General features: G+C 56.0%; 1 protein-coding gene across 5 annotated transcripts in view; it reads left to right on the top strand.

Annotated features, from left to right (window-relative positions):
* MTSS1 (MTSS I-BAR domain containing 1) overlaps positions 1–21,766 on the top strand; it is a 134,969-nt gene that overhangs the window by 105,600 nt on the left and 7,603 nt on the right. For all 5 annotated transcript variants that reach the window (XM_081111423.1, XM_081111425.1, XM_081111424.1 and 2 more), the window contains 6 exons: positions 2,385–2,476; positions 4,509–4,583; positions 14,761–14,918; positions 15,929–16,036; positions 17,395–17,492; positions 18,908–19,118. In XM_081111423.1, the coding sequence (XP_080967549.1) occupies positions 2,385–2,476; positions 4,509–4,583; positions 14,761–14,918; positions 15,929–16,036; positions 17,395–17,492; positions 18,908–19,118 (742 nt within the window). The remainder of the gene's footprint in view (positions 1–2,384; positions 2,477–4,508; positions 4,584–14,760; positions 14,919–15,928; positions 16,037–17,394; positions 17,493–18,907; positions 19,119–21,766) is intronic.

Here is a 21,766-nt window from a genome sequence, read left to right as displayed (position 1 = left end):
TGTGGCAGGACTGGCCGTCAGCATAGCACGTGGCCCTCCACGGCCCATCGCTCATCACAGCCAGCACTCTGCTCGTTGCTTGGACACGGACTCGCTGGGCATCTGCCCTGTGCCCGGCCCTGGTCAACCAGAGGGCCCAGGTCCCTGCCCTCGTGGAGCCTGCGCCCCTGTAGGGTCGGCTCTGTGTTCCTGTGTGTCTCTCCTCACCCTCTCTGTCAGGGTGAGGAGCCCCCTGGCCCCCACCCCTGCAGGAGCGTCTTGAAGAGGAGCTGGCCCTGGGGAGGGAGGCTGCCCTGCTGTCTGTGCCGGCGTGCTCCCTCCTGGCCCCCTGCTGAGCAGAGTGGGAGCTCCGAGCCCTGCACGCCGTCCGCCTCTCGTCTGTCTTTCCTGCCTCCCGAGCGGCAGGAACGGCCGCGACTGGCATGGGGATTTAGGCTCACCCGCGTTCAGATGAGATGGGCATTCTCCCGGGCAGATCGGCACGACTCAGCAGGTCTGCCCGGTTCCGCTTTACGCGGAGCAAGTCGTGTGAGGGGCCGCGAAGGCGAGATGGCCCTGGCGCTTGGCAGGGCCCCCCACCCCCCAGAGGCGACAGGACACAGCAGGAAGCACCGAGGTCCACATGCTCGGGGGCAGCGACCTGCTGTGACCCTGACTAGGACCTCGGCCCCTGTGGAGTGGGGATGGCCATTTCTGAAGGGCTTTGTGAACATTAATGAAAGGGCCCCACGTGTTCGGCAGGGAGCCCGTGGGGTAGTAGGTGGTGAGGCCTAGCTTCTTTCCCTCCTGCTCCCCACCTGGACGGCGCTCCCCGAATCACACAGTGCCCCCCTCACGCACGTCGGTTGTGTTGGTCCTGGGCCGGTCCTGTGGTGCCTCACCCCGTTTTAGGGATGAGGAGGTACCCCTTCAACAGCCACTGTTTATTGAGCAGCTACCGCATGCTGGGCACCGCCGTAGGTCGTGGGACCTAGTGGTGAACAGGACCACGTGCTGCTGTCACGGAGCTTACATGCCAGACACTAAATAAACCTGCCATGACGTCAGGCGGTGGACCGTGGCACGAGGAGAAGTTCACGGGGTAGCGGGGGTGGCCACTGTTGGCACAGGGTGCGTAATTAGGGAGCGCCTCTATTCAGAAGAAAGATTTGAGCGGAGACCTGGGAAAAGTCACTGATGGCTGGAGGAAGTGAGCGAGGGAGGGAATTGCGAGGTGACCCTGATCAGAAAAGGAGGGGATCGAACCAAGAACTTGGAGACTTTCAGGAGGCTCAGCATCAAAAAGCAGCTGAGAGCAGCTTCCGAGTCGTGCTCACCAATGCGGTTCACCAGCTGATGGGCATGTTCTCCTTTTTCTACAACAGCTCTGTCGGGGGGTGTGGGCCAGTTTTCCTCCCATCGCACAGATAAAAAGCTTGGCTCGCATGATTCCTCCGTGTGGGGAGCCACTCTCCATGGTGCCCATGGGCTGATGTCCCTGGAGAGACCTGCACCCAGTCCTCGAGGCTGCCCACCCTCAGCCCACATTCATGACTTGAAATCCTGAATGTGCATCAGAATCACGTGGGTTACATATACACACACATATGTGTATATATGTATATCTATAATAATAAAAGCATAATATGCTAATTAGACTGGACAGGCTTTCAGATGACCTTCCGGACAAAACCAGGGCTACGAGGGAAGCCCGGGTCCCGGGTGCCAGAGGGAAGCCAATGCCGGCAGCTGGGGGAAGGAAGGCCTACTCTTGGACGAATATCGTTCATCAGGCCTCTAGTATTTATATACATATTGATTTCAGAGAGGAAGGGAGTGGGGGAGAGAGATAGAAACATCAATGATGAGAATCATTGATCGGCTGCCTCCTGCACGCCCCCTACTGGGGATCAAGCCCGCAACCTGGGCATGTGCCCTTGACCAGAATCGAACCTGGGACCTTTCAATCCATAGGCCGACGCTCTATCCACTGAGCTGAACCAGCTAGGGCCACGTGGGTCTTTTTAAAAATAGTCATGGGGGGCCTCACCCTCAAAGTTTCCATGAGCTGGGCGGGGAGGCCCAGGTATCATCACCTTTTCACAGCAGCCAGCGGGAGACCCCACCTGCACACAACGCTGCTTGTGAATAAAATAAACATAAACGGGCGTGAGAAGAGGGGGCGTTCTGTCAGTCACGCGTGCAGCTGCCTCACAGTCGTGGCAGAGAATCCTGGGGACAAGTGTGCTGCACAACCGGGGGTTCGAATGTGAGCTTGGGTGTCGTATGCCGCCTTGTCTTGCTTCAGCTAATGGTGATTTTGATGTTTTGACAACCAAGTGTTCAGTCTTGACAACAGAAAAATAGCTGTTTAATTCCTCCCTTTCTTTCCCTTTTGGTAAAAGCGCTTTAATCGACTGTCTGATAAACCCACTTCAAGAACAGATGGAAGAATGGAAGAAAGTGGCCAACCAGCTGGATAAAGACCACGCGAAAGGTATGGGCGCGCTGTCCGCGGTGGGATAGCATTCCACGAAGACCCGTGGGTGGCTGTGGTGCTGCTGGTGCCTCTGCTGGGTTTCCTGGTGTCCCCAAGGGCCCCTCTGTCCCTGCGTGTCCTGTGGGCCTTTTACGGTGTCCTGTGGAAGATGGGGAGTCAAAAGTGATCCCACAGTAGGGCCCAGCGCTGGAGTTTCGGCACAGACCGTTTTCAGCAGCCGCCAGCCTGGTCGCTTGGTGGCGTGAGTGTGATCCGCTGAATTAAAGTGAATCGAAGCCCAGCCCGCGTGGCTCGTGGTTGAGTGTCGGCCTATGAACCAGGAGGTCACGGTTGATTCCAGGTCGGGGCGCGTGCCCAGGTTTCCGGCTCGATCCCCAGTAGGCGGCGTGCAGGAGGCAGCCCATCCGTGATTCTCTCTCATCATTGATGTTTCTGTCTCCTTGTTCCTTCCTCTCTCTGAAATCAACTTCTTAAAAAAGAAAAGTGAACTGTAATGCCAGGCTTCACAGCCCGAGGTTCATACGTAAGGCATGGCAGCCCATTTAAAACCACCTTTAATGATGTAAGCTAACCGGGTCTCCTGCCCAGAAATGGCCCATCAGCGCCTCATGTGCCAGCCTCTGGGGACAGAGTGGTCCAGACCGACACACCCCTGCCCTGTGGGTCTTCCGGAGCCGGAGGGCGGGGTGCTGGCCGTGTGGAAGGGGCAGGCGACGGTCTCCAAGGGTCAAGACTGCGGTGTGTGCTGCGGAGGAAAGCAGGTGGGAGGCCCGAGGGCACACATCTGGCAGGAGGGCTGGCTGACAGGCAGTGGGAAGAGCCTTTAAATGAGGGCTCTGGGGGCTTTGGGCGGGAGGGGAGCCCCGGGGAGTAACTGAGGGAACTGGCCGGGGGCACTGGATCGAACACGGGGGCAGTGGGAGAGAGAAGTGCCGAGGGGACTCGTTTTATTTGTTTGTTTAAAAAATGTTTTTATTGGTTTCAGAGAGGAAGGGAGAGGGAGAGAGAATTAGAAACATCAGTAATGAGAGAGAATTATTGATGGGCTGCCTCCTGCACGCCCCGCACAGGGGATCGAGCCTACAACCTGGCATGTACCCTGACCAGGAATTGAACTGTGACCTCCTGGGTCATAGGCCGACACTCAACCACTGAGCCACACTGGCTGGGCAAGAGGTGACTCGTTTTAGATGTCCACGCCTGGGCGGTGGAGATACCAGCAGCAGAAATGGGGCATCCGGGAGTAGCGTGGCCTGGGGGGCAGAGGAGGTGGTTGGTGGGGGCCGGAGGGACATGGTGGGTGTGGGCTGCCCTCCTGGGTGTCTGGCCTCCGTATTAATGTGAAAGAGGCGCCGGGGGCTTCGCCAGTGCCCCGTGCTCTAGGCTCTGCTGCTGTGCGAGGTTCTCTTGCCTAAACTGTAACATCTGGCCGGCGACTTGCCACATGGGTCCTTTCTGAGGAGATTTCGGCCCTTAGGAGAGTAGATCATATTGAAAATATTTCCTGATACTTGAGCTGAGAAAATACACATTTTTCATTTTATTTTATTATTTTTTAAATATACTTTTTATTGGTTTCAGAGAGGAAGGGAGAGGGAGAGAGATAGAAACATCAATGATGAGAGAGAATCATTGATTGGCTGCCTCCTGCACACCCCGGTGATGTGCTCTGATCAGAACCAAACCACCTTGACCTCTTGGTTCATAGGTCGAGGCTCAATCAACCGCGGAGTCATGCCGGCAGGGCTGAATTTTTCATTTTCAGTAAAATGTTCCCAAATGCCGTCTTTCTGAGCAGCTGATAGGAATGGGTACTTTTGGGAAAGACGGCGGTGAGTGTTGTCGCTTGTCACGTTAGTAACACCCCTGCTCTAAGACGTCATCGCGAGGTGCTTATCACAGGGGATTCCGATGAAGCTGTTTATTATGCACCACAGTTTACGCTCTGTGATGAAAGTAACGGCTGTTCCAAAAATACTTTCTGTTGAGCAAAGTGGTAAAGTGATTTAATTATTCTGCTTCCTCTTAGAATATAAAAAAGCTCGTCAAGAGATAAAGAAGAAGTCCTCGGATACACTGAAACTGCAGAAGAAAGCGAAGAAAGGTAACGACGAATTCTGCAGTTAATTGTGTCACTTGGGGGAAAGCGCATGGGCTCGATTTGTCTTTGAAGCTGAGAGTTCGATGCAGACTTCCTTCCGCGGGGCGGCCCCCGGGAGCAGCCGGGAGCCGAGAGGCTGCGCCTGAGAGCAGACTCTCTGTCCTCTTGAGGCCCTTGCAAAGCTGCCCTGGACCTGTTCCCTCTCCACACCTTTGTCTCCAGCATCTGACAGCTGCCATGCCTACTGTACCTTGTCATGAAACCTATACATTTCCTGGGATCATGCACAAAGCCTTTATGCAAATGTTCTGTTCTAACTGTTACAGCAATGATGTCATCTTCTCCTGCATCTTTCCCAGCCTGCAGCCTCCAAAACCCTTTATTAAGTCTCGTGAGTTAGAAATGGCTGTCCCGGGAGCCAGAAGTCATTGCTAAAAGGGAGCTTTTCCATGGGGTTCGTGAGGGTGGGGGCTCCGAAGGAAACACAGACCGTCAAGGGGCCCTCCTCCCGCCTTCCTGCCCCTCGCCACCACACACCGGTCGCTGTCAGAGCCCGGACCCAGCTTTGCTCTTGGGCCCCGACTGGGAGTCTGAGGAGCCAGCTCCGGCTGCATCCACTTTGCAAGTGTTTGCAACTTGGTACCAAGACCTAAGTGCAGGGGCTCTCTCCTGAACCTGAGAAGGTGACATTCCTTCCAGACTGTTCCTGACACCACGCCTCTTAATTCGCTGCCTCACAGCTGATGCCGCACTCCCCTCAGGCTGCTCTGTGGCTCACCTTTATCGCTTATTTGGGACCATGATCTTTTGAGGTAGAAAGCCCCCAAACCAAAGTTCTCTTTCCTAGACAAGCAGTTCGTTTTTTGAACTAAAAGCAAATGCACTTGGAGAGGTGGAATGGCTTGTGGAAGAGCGGTGAGCACAGGACAAGGTTTTGGCATTTCTGAGAAATGCCCTCCTGGCTCTTACATAAACCCCAAGATCGGTTCAAGATAGCGAGCGGTTGCAGGATTTCCACCCACGTCAGGGTTTCGGTTAGTGTTGGCCCTGTTGTTTCTTCCGGGTGTGTTTTCCTGGTCTGGTTGCTTCGCACCACGACCTTCTATCCAGCGAGGGCCCCTGGGAGCAAGTGGTCGGCAAGCAATAGGGCTTGTGGCCGGTAGCATTTTAGCGCGTCCGGAGGTGAAAGTTTGTAAATAACGCTGCCACCAAGTCCACTGAATCCGAGGTCCCGTGGAAGTGCAGGCTGGGAGACAGTGGGAGCGCATCTCCACCCACCTGCCAGCCTGGCGGCTGTGAGAGAGGAGAGAGGATGGGTTTAGAGCAGTGGTTCTCAACCTTCCTCATGCCGCGACCCTTTAATACAGTTCCTCATGTGGTGGTGACCCCCAATTTCATTGTTACAAATGGAACATAATTAAAGCATAGTGATTAATCACAAAAACAACATGTAATTATATGTGTGTTTTCCGGTGGTCTTAGGCGACCCCTATGAAAGGATTGTTCGACCCCCAAAGGGGTCGTGACCCACAGGTTGAGAACCGCTGGTTTAGAGGGAGGGGCCTGGGAAGATGGTGATGACTTGGCTAAGGTGGGGAGTCGGCGAACAGGATGAGGTAAGGAAAAGGAGCTATTTTCCCTCTGCTCTTCCTGAGGTCCCTTTTAAGCTCTCGGCTGCAGCGATAATCCTTTTATCCGAATTCTGCATGGAGGCTGCCACTCCAAGGTGCTGGCGTTGTCAGTGAGCAGAATATGGCCCGACAGGGAAGCCTGATGGGTTGCGGGCAGTGCAGCGTGAGCGAAGGTTCTGGCGTTAGACTTGCCGGGCACGGGCTCGGGCTGCCCTGGGAGGCTGGCGCGCTTCCCGTCAGGGCGCCGTTAGAAAGTTTCGGGGCCTCGGGTGCTGGCCTGTGGGACATGGAGAGATGCTCTGGTCCCGGGACTTGGGAGTAACTGGCCCTTAGTGGGGCATTTTCTCGGGGCCCGTGGGCCTGAAGGTTGAGAGGATGGAGGCTGTGACCGGAAGCGGCCGTCTCTCGTCCCCGCACATGGCTGGGGTCTCGGGCCCAATATCCCCTCCAGATTAGGTGGCCTTGTGTGCTGACATCTGCAGCCAGGTCGAATCAGCAGCTTGGAAAGTTCTAGGTGATTTTCTAGTTACTCCAGAAAACAGCTTTTAATGCCTTTCCTTTATAAACAACTGTTGTTTCTAAAATATATAAGTGCATTATTTTTACCAAGTGTTCATACTTGTGTATTTCTGGGGTGAATGGAGCCTTCTCGGAGGGACCAGACTCGTCATTCTGGCGCACATTTGTGATGGGGTGCTCCGAGTGGCCCGAGAATGGACTAGGAATGCTGCGGGTTTCGGGTCGGGAGAATCGGCTATCTGAGGCTTCCGGTTAGTTTGGGTCTGGTTAGCCCAAGTTTCCCTGAGCCCCTCCATCCGTTCATCTCCTTCAGGGGCCGCTGCCTGGACTCTTTGCTTATAAAGTGTTGTGAGGCCTCTGAGATTCACACCAGGTGTTCAGATGGACTTCCTTGGAGAGACCTGGCATGTTTTAATACGCTTACCCTTGAGCCTGACATTTAAGTAGTTGCACCTGTCCTTCGTCAGCAGCGGCTGCAGAGTTCATAGTATAAGCCCTGTAAACAGACTCACAGAGTTCCAGACTAGCATATCATTTGTCTTTATACTACAGTTTTTAATTATTTAATTATTTCTTTTTCATTTCCACCCAGCTCAAACTTTGTGTCACAGGTTTTTCCTAGTGACTCTTCAAGTTGCAACACATTACACTTGAAAGGGTATCTTGGTCAAGCATCTTAATTGACTTCTTTGGGAATGTGGTCTTCATCCCTCTTTGAAGAACCTTGCTGTGCTGGGCGTGATGATTCCTAGCTGGGAGGCTTTCTGTTGCGAGGAGAAGGGAAGAGCATCAGTGCATCAGGGCAGGGCGCACGGCTGTGCGGTCTTGGGGGTGTGGGTTGAATCGGTGGCTGCCTCCTGTGGTAAAATCCGGTGGCTGCCGCGGACTGACGGACACGCGAAAGGGAGGTAAGACTGCTGCTCGAATACCAGTTTGACGGTGTTGTTTTCCTTTTTGTGTCAACTGTGTATCCTGCACTTTCTCACCGTGCATCCCCCGCCAGTGGAAGTTCTCGGTAAGTCTGCCTTCCGACCTCTGGTGCTGGTCACGGTGTGGTCCTTGCTGTGGGCGTGTCCAAGCCTATGCCCGTGGCCCACGCTCTCCTCCCAGCTCAGGACAATCAACGGTGCCTACTTAATTCTCCATAACTAAGAAAATTGCGTGTGCGTGTGTTCAATCACTTTCTTCCTTCCATGTTTGGCACTTTCATGGATTAGCATGGCATTCAAAGAGCTTTTGAATCAACATAATCCAGTTTAGACTCATGGAAAGAAGAAATACAGAGTGATTTAAACCCTCCCTTCCCCAGGAAATAAATATCTTTATACATACATATGTATCTAAGAATATATATGTGTGTGTGTGTGTGTTTATACCACAAACGAAACCTGTAGAGCCACATTCAGTAACTCCCTCACAGTAATTTCCAAATCAGGTTTGGTTGTGTTAATTAAGCTGGCAAAGTATCTTTTACTTTGTGCCCCCAGAACTACAGAGTTCTATTCAAAACTTAGAATTCATTAAAAAAACAACAACAACCAACAAAGTATTTCTTATTTCAGCAGAGTTTGTGGAATGGCCAACTTCAAAGGTATCGGGTACTCAAATTCAATAATCAGAATGATTCCTCTTGATTGAATGTCAGACCTCATCCTGTGGGTGATTTTGCTACTAACCTTCATGTTGCTCTTGGCGTCTCGGGGCTGTCCGTCTGTCCGGGAGGCCCATCTGCGAGGTGTCCGCGTGTCTGAGCATCTGCACTGAGCAGCTCCCAAGGGGGGTTTGGGCTGGATTCTGTCACCGACGACAACAAACCTGAGCCACCCGGGTCTCCCCTGACAGGTGGGGGCACTGCTCTGCCTCGACTTCCCCTCATGGTGACGTTGGGCTGGTTCTTCCCCAGCTTCACGAATGGCGATCCTCCCGGCCCACGCTGTGCTGTGGAGCAGCGCGGACAGTGCCGCGTGCCCCGTGCTCATCGGGATAAATTTCATGGAACGTAGCCTTGTCCGTTGGACAGGCGCATGCTGGCGCTTTGGTGCGTTCACAGCGTTGTGCAGCCATTCCCGCCGCCTAATTTCAGAGCACTTGCATCACCCCCAAAAGACGCCCCCAGGCATCGCCCCCGTTCCCGGTGCCCCCCAGCTCGTCGCTGAGGGAAGCGGGAGATCGTGCTGTCGTTGGAGACCTGGCCAGGTGCGAATGGCTTCTGTCTCCTCGGGTGCAGGACTAGGCGGAGGTGAGCAGGGACCGATCAGGAAAGACTTGACTTTCGGGACTGTGTGGAAGCCCTTGAAGACTTCCTGGTTTCTAGAAAGTTCTGCTGTGACGGTGTCTCTCTGGATTAGATAGACAGTGTCTGTTTGGGTTAGATAGATAGGGGCCCAACTGGAGACCTCGTTAGCGAGTGGCTTTTGTTCCGGTGAGAGGTGACCGTGGCCAGGGCGCAGGGATGGGGGGGTGATCGGGTTCGAGAGCAGTTTGGGAGAAAGTAAGTGAAAGGGGGAGTTGGAGGGGCTGCAGGTTCCTGGGTCGGGCGATGGGTGGAGGGCGGGAGTGTTTCTCTAAACACAGAGGAGGAGCCTTCCCGGAGACAGGAGGCGACGTGGATTCTCCGTGAGCCAGGCCGCCGTGCGGGGCGGGGGTTCTGTGGTTCTCTGAGCCGTCTCATCTCAGTCTTTGCTTTGACGGACAGCTGCTCGCCCAGCGAATCTCAATGACAAAACGCCTACCTTTAGGGGAAGGATTATGGACCTCGAACTGAATGCTCATTTTTTAAACACCCCCCCCCCTCCCGTGCCCTGCATCCTCCCCCTGCTGAGGTGCCAGGGACGCGGTGTGGCCACGATGGCGCTGACCCCTATCCAGTGTCCACCCCGTGCTGCGTGCCTCATAGGAACCAGGTCGTTTGGCCCCAGGAGCCATCTGAGCTCTAGGAACCCACTGCTTTCACAGCTCACAGATGAGGAGACGCTGAGGCCCCGCATGTTGGCAGAATAACAAGTTGAGTTAGAACATTTTTAAGTCAAAAGCCTCCAGTCTGTCTTTCTTTTCCCTTTGGGGAATCAGTCAGTCCTGCTGCCGGACACTGGGGAGGCCTGTAGAGGGATAATGGGAGCCGCTTCCGTTGGGAAAGGGAATTTTTCATTCCAGAATCACCCTGCGTGCCCATGTCTGTATTTATATCCCACTTGTCACCAGCTCGGAGCTGCCATCCATCGTAAGATGCACCATTATTTTCTAAACCACGAAAAAGAAGCCCCTGCTGGTGAAACTACGACAGCACGCCATGGATTGCAGGACACAGCTTGATTTGTGAGGTGCAAAGGTGTGGCAAGGGGGGCTGTTACAGTGAAATGCAGTGTTTGTTGTCAGGGCAGATGGCAGTCATTTTGTGGGATTCTGGCGGCTTCCTCAGACATCTGTCTCCGGAAAACAAGTGATTTGGATGTTTTCTGACAGCGATCTTGGCCGGGGTGGCCTGGGTTGTTCTCCGCGGGGAAGCCCTCCCCCCCCCGAGCCTGGTGTCTGCGTGGCCCGAGCCTGGTGTCTGCGTGGCCCGCGAGGCTCAGGTGAGGGCTGCAGTGTGCGTGGGAAGGGGCTGGAGGCCCCGCCTCACGCTGATGGCACCGACTGGCTTTTGAATTGGGCTGTCACGGGCGGACGTGGGCCACTCAGCTCCCGGCATGTTTGCTGTGAGCGTGAAGGGGGCCTCTGAGCAAGAAAGGCCGAGGGCGGGGGTCTGGCCGGGCGCATCCCCAGCTCGGTGGCCCTGTGCCAGCCCCTTGGCCTCCCCACTCAGTTTCCCCCTCTGTTCAAGGGGGTATTAATGCCTGCCTCGACCATGTATGTAAAAATTAAAGAAAATACAGAGTAAATGTTGGGAAGATAAGGGATCTTCGTGCCACTCCAGGAAGGTTTGTGAACTCCCCCCCCCCCCCCCTTAACCAACAGGCAGCCGGCAAACCCCCTCCTTCAGGGAGCCACGCTGGCCGTGCCCTGGCGCCCGCCCATCCGAGGGCATGGCCCAGGAACGTTTCTTGGGAAAAGGAGAAGCGTGTGGTTTCCCCTGGGGAGCAGGGGCTCCTGGCTCTTGTGCCTCGGGATTCCGAGACCTGGGCACTGGCAGAGGGAAAACATTCTCAAGACCGAGATGGCTCAGGCCGCACAGGCCAGGTCACACAGGGTCCCGCGTCAGGAGTTTCATCTCAAAGCCCATGGGAGGCGCCCCTTCCTTCTTTTGGCTGCTCAGCTGGCCTCGAATTTGCTAGTTTTATGGTCTTAGGCCAGCCGTGGGCAAACTACAGCCCGCGGGCCGGATCCGGCCCGTTTGAAATGAATAAAACTAAAAAAAAACAAAAACGACTGTACCCTTTTATGTAATGATGTTTACTTTGAATTTATATTAGTTCACACAAACACTCCATCCATGCTTTGTTCCGGCCCTCCGGTCCAGTTTAAGAACCCATTGTGGCCCTCGAGTCAAAAAGTTTGCCCACCCCTGTCTTAGGCCATATAAGGCCAGGGCAGTGGAGGCCAGTGAGCAAACACAGAGGGAGCTAGTCTCTCCCTGCCTCCTTCATCCGCAGGTACCTGCACCCGTCTTCAGGCAGGTGTGCTGGGCAGAAGGTGCAGGATCCGTGGGGGCTGACGTCACTCAGAGAACTAGAGAAAGAACGATGGGCCTAGTACTGGGCGTGTCGTGAAAGACGCGTAAAAGGAACTTCTGAGCTCACGTGGCCAAATCCTCATCTCGGGAGAGAGTTGGAGGAGGGTTTGCCTGAAGGATGGAGGCCTGCAGGGTGAGCAGGCCAGGCAGGTGGGGAGGAGGGGGCGTCTGTGAAGGCGGGTGGGAAGCGGAGGGAAGGGGGAGGGGAGGGAGGGGTGAAGAGCTCCAGGCCGGGAGTGGACCGGCTGACCCATGCATGCCTGGCAGGCAGGCCGTGTTAAGGACTTGCATTTTTAAAGGAATCGGGGCTGCCGATCTAAACGCAGTCGGGGTGACATACGAGGGGCCCTAGCAGCTGTCCAGTGAGGGTGGCGACAGAGGCAAAAGGAGGGGCAGAGAGTCTGTGTGGGAGGGAGCTGGAGCGGCCAGGACGCGTGCGGAGGTGCCGGCGCTGCTGCCGGGAAAATGAACAGGCTGCCCTCCACTCCCACCCAACTTGTGGGCCTGCGAAGACCTCCGTGTCTGAACGCCATGCATCCGACTGGGGCATGGCGTCACTTCCTGATCAGTTGCTTTTCATAAACGTGGTTACACGTCGTGTCAGTGAACTTAAGAAATAAAAACACAATAAAAGTGTGTTTTCAGGTTCCGATACGTCCCGAGTAGAAATGTACTCACTGCAACTATAATTACAACAATCTTGACACTTATACTTAGTTTAGAGCACCGCAACTTGAAAGTCCTTTAACTATAACAACACATGTTTAAACTAAGTCTTCTATAATCATAGAATCCTTTAGATTCCTGTCTATGAGATTAGGTAACACTTGGTTCTGGTCACTTTGCTTTTTGCTGTAAGTATATTTTTAAAACCCAGTTCTATTAGTTACAGATAGAGATGTGCCTTATAACTTATGAAAGGAAGAAAAGATACACGTTTCCAGTTCCTTATCGTTGGCGACTGATAATACAAGGGATTGCTGCCATAATCAAAGCACATCCAAGCCGTTGGTCAAGCACTGTGCCTTTTAGTCTACTTCCTCTCCACCCCCTCCACCTCCTCCACGGAAGTTAAGAGCATGCCAGCCTGGTCTGCAGCCTCCGTGTGTCGTGGGCTGGGGCGTCAGGAAGAGGCTGAGAGGCGTGCCGGAGGCCTTAGACCAGCCCTGAGTCCTGCGGCCTCCCGGCCCGCGCTGCAGGTTGCAGGGGAGCAGAGAACATGGGCACGTCCCAGGGCCTCCCCACCCGGGGACCTGTGTCGTGCACACGCTCAGCATAGTACGTGGGTTCGGGTGCGCAGCCAGCACTTAAATAGAGGAAGAGGGAACCCACAGTTCTCATAGGGGTGTCGACCCGGCTTCCCTCCTGGAGCTCGTGTCTGTGGCTCAGCTGTGTGTCCTCCAGAGGGAGCCCTGGCGCCCCAGCCCGCCCCCGGAGAGGGCGGAGAATGCCCGCGTGGGTTTCCTGTCCACTAAGAATTCCGGAGAGCCGCGGCCCAGCGGCCAGGCCAGTGTGTGCGGATGGCTGCCCTGCCTCCCCCTGGCAGCGGCTGGAGATGCTGGGGCCCTGCTAGGATTATCCTGGCCGGATGGTGACAATGGGGGAATGCCGAGCGGGTCACCTTGAGGACACGCGGGACCTTCTCAGGCAGCAGGTCCCTGTGCTGTGAGTGTTGGATGCCGTCCCTCCGTGGGGTTCAGTGTGCGAGTGTGGTCCCCCCGCCCCCACGTGTGTGCTCACTTGGTGAGGGCTGTGCATGCGCCGTGTTCACTGTGCCTGCGGACAGCGGAGGCGTGTCCGGGGCGACCTCCGGCTGCATGTGACTTCCCTTTCTGCGCCGACTCTGAACGTAACCGCTGCCTCAGAAGTGACGTCCTTATAAACCCCAAGGACCTCTTTGCTGGGGCGTTCTCGAAGGCTGCCCTCTTGCTCCAAATTAAGCCTCTCGCCTGCTTATGAGAGAAAACACAGAATCTATTCCTTCATTCGAGGCCATTTTCCCTGGCCCTTTTCTTTTCAAACGGTGCGTCACATTTAAAGTTCCCTGTGTCACTGCTAAGAGGGGGACGTGGTGACGGGCAGGAGGCGAGTGGCGCTGGTTCACAGGCTCCCGCCGGTCACAGAGGCACAGGCTGTGTGGGCGCCGTCCCCACTCTCTCCCCTCCCCGAGTGACCCCGCACAAGGCCCCCGCCTTCCCGAGGCCTTGACCTCCACTGAAACACCAGCAGGTGGGCCCGGATGACCCTAAGGCCTCCGTCTCGAATATGCTGCATTTAAAACAAGCATTTGTTGAGCACTTGTTGTCTGCACACATGGCGTTGTGCTGGGGAAGGGGGGGTAGTCCACGAGCCTGCCCTGGAGAAGTTAGAAGTTCTGTCTCAGGGTTGGATCAGGGGGGGAGCCCCTGGGTGGGGAACCAGGGGGGGAGCTCATGCACTGGCCTCCCAGGCGGTCACCCTCGTTCCCCTGCTGGTCAGGTTTACAGTAGCTGCACCCCTGACGCAGGGCCCGTTCGTCCCTGTTTATCTTCTAGGGCAGCAGACTTCTCCAAAGGGCCTGATTGTGAAGTCTGTCTCGGAGGTGCTGCCCTGCAGTGGCAGCAGGAGTGGGCCTAGTCACTGTGTAAATGACGGGGCGTGGCTGTGTTCTGATAAAACTTTATTTATAAAGACAGTTTCCCCTCCGAGTTCTAGAATTGTTTCCAAGGTTAACACCCTGTTTTAAACGCTAGAAATGGCTGCCTCCGTAGTGGGGTCTGTGGACCTGGCTGGACACGGACCCAGCTCACCATCCATCCCACCTTCAATTTCTCGCCTGCGACCTGGGTGGGACCCCGTGATGATGGGGCTTGTTTCACAGGAAGCACATGGAGAGCTCTCCCCGGGGAGTCCCGGGCTGCAGAGCCGGGCTGACGCCGGCCACCCCTGCTTCCGGCACAAACTCCTGTGCAAACAGAGGCTCTTTGATGGAGGTTGGCCCAGCAAAGCCAGCTCTGCCCATTTTTGGGGACATCCACAGGCCCTTGCCTTGTTCACCCCTGAGCCTGTTCAGAACGTGCTCAGAGGCAGGAATTCTGTCTGGCTGCCATGTCCCGGGGTTTGTTGGCAGAGGGCTCTGAGGGGCTGCCCAGGGCAACAGGGCAAGTCAGGAGTTGCCTTCCCGGAAACCCTCCTCGCAGGAATGAGCCAGGATCCCTGGAACTTGGGAATGGCTGGCCCAGAACAGCAGCCACCTTACGTCCTTTCTGGGTGTAACTAAGTAACTGAAGTCTCGGACGAGTGTGGTCCCCCCCCAGCAGCCCAGGGAAGGGGGCGGTCGCCCTGGGAGCTGTTTCAGCAGCCGCTGGCCCTGTCGTTCCAGGGAGGGGCGACATCCAGCCACAGTTGGACAGCGCGCTCCAGGATGTCAACGACAAGTACCTCCTGTTGGAGGAGACCGAGAAGCAGGCGGTCCGCAAGGCGCTGATCGAAGAGCGCGGCCGGTTCTGCACCTTCATCTCGATGCTGCGGCCAGTGATCGTAAGTTAGTGGGAAGTTCCAGGAGGCCCATAGGGCCACTGGGAGGAGACTCCCTCCTATTTATCTAGCCGCCATGCTCGAGTCATGGGCACCTGCTGTGGGTGGGGAGTCACGGTAGGAGGGACCAGGACTTCTGTGCACGTTGCTGCTGGCCGCACAGCCCACAGCTCTCCTGTTCTTAGCACCACTTGCTGCGCTTACCTTTTCTCCCCGAGTCAAGAAAGCCCGGCAGAGTGGTTCTCAAAGTGTGCTCCCCAGGCCAGCAGCGTCACCTGGGAACTGGTTTGAAATGCACACCCTCGAGCCCAGCTCTGGGGGTGGGGACCCAGCCCCCTGTGCTTTAAACAGGCTCCCAGGGGATTGGGTGACCCACTGGCCAAGCTGAATACCAAGGAGTGGCCGTGAGATGAATATGGGAAGAGCCTCAACAAGTCAAATAGGCTTGTTTTTTCTTTTTATAAAATATATTTTTATTGATAAGAGAGAAAGAGGAAGGGAGAGGGAGAGAGAGAAACAATGATGGGAGCAGCATCAATCAGCTGCTTCCTATGCACCTCTCCTGGGATTGAGCCCACAACCCGGGCCTGTACCCCGACTGGGAATCGAACAGGTTCCTTTGGGTGCATGGGATAATGCCCAACCCCCTGGGAAACACTGACCAGGGCAACATAGGCTCATTTTAAATAAATTGGAGGGCCGGCTGCAGACCTGTGGGAAGGCAGGCAGCCCATCCAGCGGCCTGCAGCCCAGACCCTGCGAGGCGGACTGTGGCTTCGCTTTGGCCTGTGCACCCCTGTCCGCGGCACGCAGGCCACTCCGACGATGGCGGATCTCCTCCTCCCAGAAGAAAGGCTGGTAGTGCCTTCAGCAAATGTCCCAGTCCCAGGGTCCTTTCCTGAAAAGTCGAAAGGGTCAGCCAGTGACCCTGATAGAGGCGGTCGGGCCAGGACGATGAAGTGAACCCCCCTGTTCCCCCCCCCCTATAATGCGCTGCGCACCCTTCCCGGCAGGAGGAAGAGATCTCCATGCTGGGGGAGATAACGCACCTGCAGACCATCTCCGAAGACCTGAAGAGCCTGACCATGGACCCCCACAAGCTGCCCTCCTCCAGTGAGCAGGTAGGCATGCTGCCAGGCGCTCGGGAGAACCCAGGGAGAGGCGCTTCTAGGTGCCGAGGGTCCCGGGGGCAGGATCCCACCAAATCACATTCACGCTTCACAGTGAGGCGCAGTGCCCTTCCCTGCCGGCCGTGCAGAGCCCGTGGGCGCTCGGGGACAGGGCCTCCTCGGCTCATCTTCCCAGGGTCCCCCTTACAGAGGACACTTGGCGCTGGGAACAGTCCCTGCCACGGTCACCCAGCTCGTTGGTGGCAGGACTGAGATTTGAACCAAGCAGTCAGTTTCCAGAGCCTGTGCTCGTTAAAAAACATATTTCTATTAATTTCAGAGAGGAAGGGAGAGGGAGAGAGAAACATCCATGAGAGCGAGAATCACTGATCGGCTGCCTCCTGCACGCCCCACACTGGGGATGGGCCCACAACCCGGGCACGTGCCCTGACCGGGAATCGAACCCTGACCTCCTGGTTCACAGGTCGACCCTCAGTCACCGAGCCACGCCAGATGGGCCAGAGCCTGTGCTCTTGGCCCGTGTCCATCTACCCTCTAGAAATACACTCGACGTGGGTGTATCTTGGCCGTCATGTGAACCGTTCTAACGAGGGTCTCTCTTACGAGAAAGATGACATTTTTGGTGCTCATTGATTGGGTCATGTGACAGTCACACTGTATCACGTGGGGAAGAGACATGTCGGGAACAGCTGATGAATCACATCGTGGCTTTTGGCCTTTGCATCAAATTCTTGTCGCCCCTTTGGAGAGCCAGCTCAGAAGGCAGATTGGAGAGCTTTTATTTTCCATTCTATGAAATTTCCCTTACGAGACCCCAGCATGCATTCTCTCTGAGTAGACATTTATAGAGCACCTACTGTACGCACAAAAGGAGACCTTACACTAAGTAGCTATCAGTGGGGGAGACAGCCGTAGAAGTAACTGAAAGAATTGGTTTGCTCTTGATTCTGTCACGTTTATAATAGCGAATCCTGGGCCAACAGGGCACAAGCGACCGCTGACGCTCTAATGGCGAAAATGCAAGACCAACAGATCTGAAACCATATGGTCTTGGTGGTGCTTCAGGTCGAAAACCCTGCCAGTTCTAGCCGTGGGTGTAAACGGCTCTTGTACAGTGTTGATCTGTCACCGTACATCTCCCTCCCTCTCTTTTTTACTGATATTTCAGCCCCCCATCATTCATTACATTTTTGCTTGTCTCAGAAAAAGGATTATGACATTAATGGATTAGTAGTGTATAATCCCCACCCCTCGATGATGGCAGCATTTGGATGTTACGGTTTTAAGATGTGACAGATAAGGCTTCCCTTCTCCGCACCTCGCTTACCCGCCTGGCTCTGTCCCCGTAGGTGATCTTGGACCTGAAAGGCTCTGACTACAGTTGGTCATACCAGACGCCGCCCTCGTCCCCCAGCACCACCATGTCCCGCAAGTCAAGTGTCTGCAGGTAAGAGAAGCCAGGCTCCGCCCTGCTCTGAGGACAGTTCTTCTTTTTCTTGTTCTTTTAAATATTTTTTAAAAATACATTTTTATTGACTTCAGAGAGGAAGGGAGAAGGAGAGAGAATCATTGATTGGCTGCCTCCTGCTGCCCCACACTGGGGACTGAGCCCACAACCCGGGCATGTGCCCTGACCAGGGATCTGACTGTGACTTCCTGGTTCAAAGACTGATGCTCAACCACTGAGCCTCGCCGGCTGGTTTACTGTCAGTTTCCGGAGAGAACCGTGACACACTGATGTCCAGGATGAGCCCCTGGAGGGCGTTGCATGGCTTCCCCGTCAGCCCCCCATCCCCCGACTGGCCGATGGGAGTGGAAAGCCAGCCTCATGAGCAGTACCCCCAGCAGCCTTCTCCCAGCATGCACCAGTGTATCTGTCAGGACTGTCACACCAAGTAATCGTAGTGTGGAACAGTCGCGGTGCCTGACCGCCCTCTTAGCGTCACAGTTGGACAGGAAACTTTCAGGGTTCGGAGCAGGAACCACACTTTCGAATCCCAGGCTGGGCTGCTCATTTCATCCCTTCAGCTGCTTCTAGGGCTGCCCTGTGGGTGTCAGCTCTGCTTGCTCGGACCGGGGACTGCTCAGCGTTCTGGTTTTCATGCTCTGAGTTGGTGTACAGACGGCAGAGCACTTTTCTTATGACTGGAAAGGGAATGCGGACAGAACACCCAGAGGGCGTGTGTGATTTCTCGACATCCTGTTTACTGTTTATTCTCAGAAGCAAATGGCTTAGTGTGGATTGTCTTCGGTCGCTGAAAGCTGCCTGTGTCTTGCCAGAGGGACTGTTAACAACAGGCCCACAGACATTTTAACAGAGAGACGCCCATGATCAGGGTAGAGCCATTCGTTAAAGCACCAGCTTTGTTAATGCAGCACTGACACACACTGAGGATAAGATCACCCTGAGATGCCGTTGGCGCCTGCCCCGCCAGAGCAGCGTTGGCTGGATGACCTTGGTCTCGCGGGCCCAGGCAGCCCAGCCAAGGGTCACACTCGCACATTCCATCCACGTCACACTGACGCCTTCCTGGTGTAGCGACGGGGCCCTGGTTTCTGCTGGCGGACGAGGACCTGGCAGAATTGGGCAGGACCTGGCTTTGCAGAATCACAGGCCTCCATGCCCCAGACGCCTCGTCACACCGTCCATCAGAGACCCGAGTCCCGGCAGCTCGCTTTTCCCGGGGCTCACGTGAACAAGGCCTTGTTTACGAGCCTAATGAAGTGGCGCTTTGGGAACACGCCTTACGGCTTGTGCTGCTGCTCCGAGGCAGAGCCGATGACATTGTTGTCCCCCCTTCCCTGCCCCCCTCTCGTTTCCTGGCCCCTCCTCTCACCCCGCCCCTCCGCTTGGCCCCGCAGCAGCCTGAACAGCGTGAACAGCAGCGACTCGCGCTCCAGCGGCTCGCACTCGCACTCGCCCAGCTCCCACTACCGCTGCCGCAGCTCCAACCTGGCCCAGCAGGCGCCCGTGCGGCTGTCCAGCGTGTCCTCGCACGACTCGGGCTTCATATCCCAGGACGCCTTCCAGTCCAAGTCACCGTCCCCCATGCCGCCCGAGGCCCCCACCCAGGTAAGGGTGCCCTCGGCTCGGGGAGCAGCCGCCACACCTGGCGCCCAGACCACCATCGATGGCCGAGCCCTTGGCTTGGACAGGCCTCTGAATGCAGACGCGAGAACACGGGTTTACCGTCTCATCTGTGTTGTTCCCCCAAAGGGAGGGAGTCTGCAGGTGGGCTGGCAGCCGATGCTCTTGGTGGGCGGTTGAGTCACACTTTGGTTTGGGGAGTTCCCACACCTGAGCGCATGGACTTCAGAGAGGGCTGGCTCCCCCTGGCACCCCTGTGAGGGCCCGCTTAGCGTGCTGTAGCTGATGGGCATTGCACAGTGGGCCGCCCTCCCCATCTCTGTTCTCTGAGACTCTGCCGCGGGGCAGTGCCCGGAGCCCGGTCACTCTTGGGCTCCGTTGACCGGTTTATGTTGAGAAGGAGAATGGCGCGGCGCAGCCCTCACAGCACAGCCTGTTGGCACTTTGCTTCTGGGAGAAGGGAGGTGTCAGATCTCTCCCACCTCAGCGGGCTACACAGGCCAGCCCCAGCCCAGCCGGGGTCCCCCGGAGCAGCGGGCAGGAGCTGGGCAGGCATCGCCACACCCGCCTGCCCCCCGCCCCCTCCTCCTGGTGCCCGTGTCTGGCCTCACAGTAAGCGGCACGACACGGAGACCAGGAAGTGGGAGGGCCCAGTGCCCGCCGCGCCATCGGCCGGGCATGGTGGGTTCGCCCGTCCTGTCCGTGTTGAGCTGCCCCATACGCAGCCTTCGGTCCAAGACCCTGTGGACTCAGGACCTCACATGCTTGACTTGTTTGCCCAAGTTCCCGTTTGCCCGACAGTCACTGGCCATCTCGGCGGCCAGGCGCCCTCCCGCACGGGTTTGCCGCGTAGTCCTTCCAGCAACATGTAGGCTGCCATGACCCCCGTTTTGTGGACACGGAGGCTCGGGGCTGTGGGTGACCTGCCCGATCGCAGTTACTGTCCTGCAGGTCGCAGACCTGAGACCTGGGAAAAGGCTTCTACCGCCTGCTCCACCTCAGCCTGGGGGCGCCCCCGGGAGGGTGCGTGGGGGGCCCTTTGTGAGGAGGAAGCCGCTGCGTGCGTGGGGACTGCCTGCCCGTTGGACATGGTGACCCCAGCCCCTGGCTCCTCGCTCCCTGGGCAGGTAGCTTCCCACTGACCCAGGAGACCCGGCCTGTCCTCCTGGGAGAGAGACTCGGTTTCAAACAAACGCTCGGGGCCGAGAGCTGCAGCTCCAGGTTCCCATGCGCTTGTCGGACTGGGTGGGGCCTGGTCGCGAAGGTGTCCACGTGTCTCCCACGCAGCGCGAACGACTGGAAGGAAAGCAGGATTTCGCAATTCCTCCAAGGCTCTTCGTTGTGCTGCTTAATTCTTTGTGTTTTTAATCAACTGACAAACTAACCCCGTCTTGCGCACTGGCACCCGCTTCTAAAGAAAGGGGGGCAGGTGTGGGGCGCAGGGGCGCTCGGAGAGGCAGAGGTGGCGTGTGGGACTCACTTAAACCTCGGAGCCGGTGCCCGAGGTATGGGGGCCAGCAGCTGTAGGGCCTTTCCTCAGGGCGCTGCAGAATTTACTAGAAAAATCTATTTTTCAAAAAAGGCTCTACTGCTCCTTATCATTATAAGGTAGCGGGGGAATAAAGGGAATGGCGCAAATCACAGGCCAGAGGCTGCAGTGTCCTGAGGGCAGTAATACTGTCTTCCTTGGGGAGGGAGGGAGGAGCACAGCTCAGCCCCCCCCCCCACCCCACCCCCCGGCAGACACAAATGCCGAGTGAGAGACATGAGTTCTCGCACTTTCCTCAGCTCTGCTCTTTAAGTGTCCCTTCACCCGTGCGCCCAGGAGTGGGCCCGTGCTGGTGGTGAGGGTCTGGTCCTAGGGCCGCTGAGGCTATCAAAACAGGAGGTTCTTTAGGAAAAATCAGAAATCAAAAGCTGCATGACCTGCAGCCCTGGGGTTCACTGGCCTTGTCCAAGCCGCACACGCTGGAATCAGAGGAACCAAGATAGACAGTCCTGGTGCGTCCCCATGGTGACTGACTCTCTGCACCTGGGTAAGCGCTGTGCATAGACACACAGGTATAAACCCTCGCTTTGTCTTATCTGTTAGATACTGCTGATCCCCACTCTAAGGATGAAAACAGGTTTAGAAAGATCAAGCCCATGATTCCTTGGCTGACAAGTGGCAGAAATGTCACTTAAATCCAAACCTTCAGACTCTGGTCCCGACTGCTCACCCGAAATGGAGCTCGGGAGTGGCTTCGGCTGCATGGAGCCCCACACATGCGGGGTGTCTTCTGGGCCCCTTGCCTTTGCAGGAGGGGAACACTACTGCTCTGTCCCTGTGCAGGAACCTTTCCTTGGCCGGTGGGAGGGGTGACAGAAACACGAGTCCTACCTCCTAGACAGTGAATACAGGAGCACTTCTGGGAAAGTAGTAGGTCCCAGTGGGGCTGGGCTCGCTGGCTTATTTATTTGTGTTTGTATTGATTTCCTTTAACCCTTTGAGTGCCAACCAATATCCTAGGAACTACGCTAAAATTGCCAAGGCATTTTGAGTTCAGGTTTTTAAATTTTTTTCCCACATAAAGCGTGAACTACTAGCATCTAATAGTGACACTGCAGGAGGAGCGCGATTGTGCTCCCCAGAG

Source organism: Myotis nattereri, assembly GCF_964212035.1.
Source record: "Myotis nattereri genome assembly, chromosome: 17".
NCBI lineage: Eukaryota > Metazoa > Chordata > Mammalia > Chiroptera > Vespertilionidae > Myotis > Myotis nattereri.
This window is presented reverse-complemented; position numbering and strand designations above follow the sequence as displayed.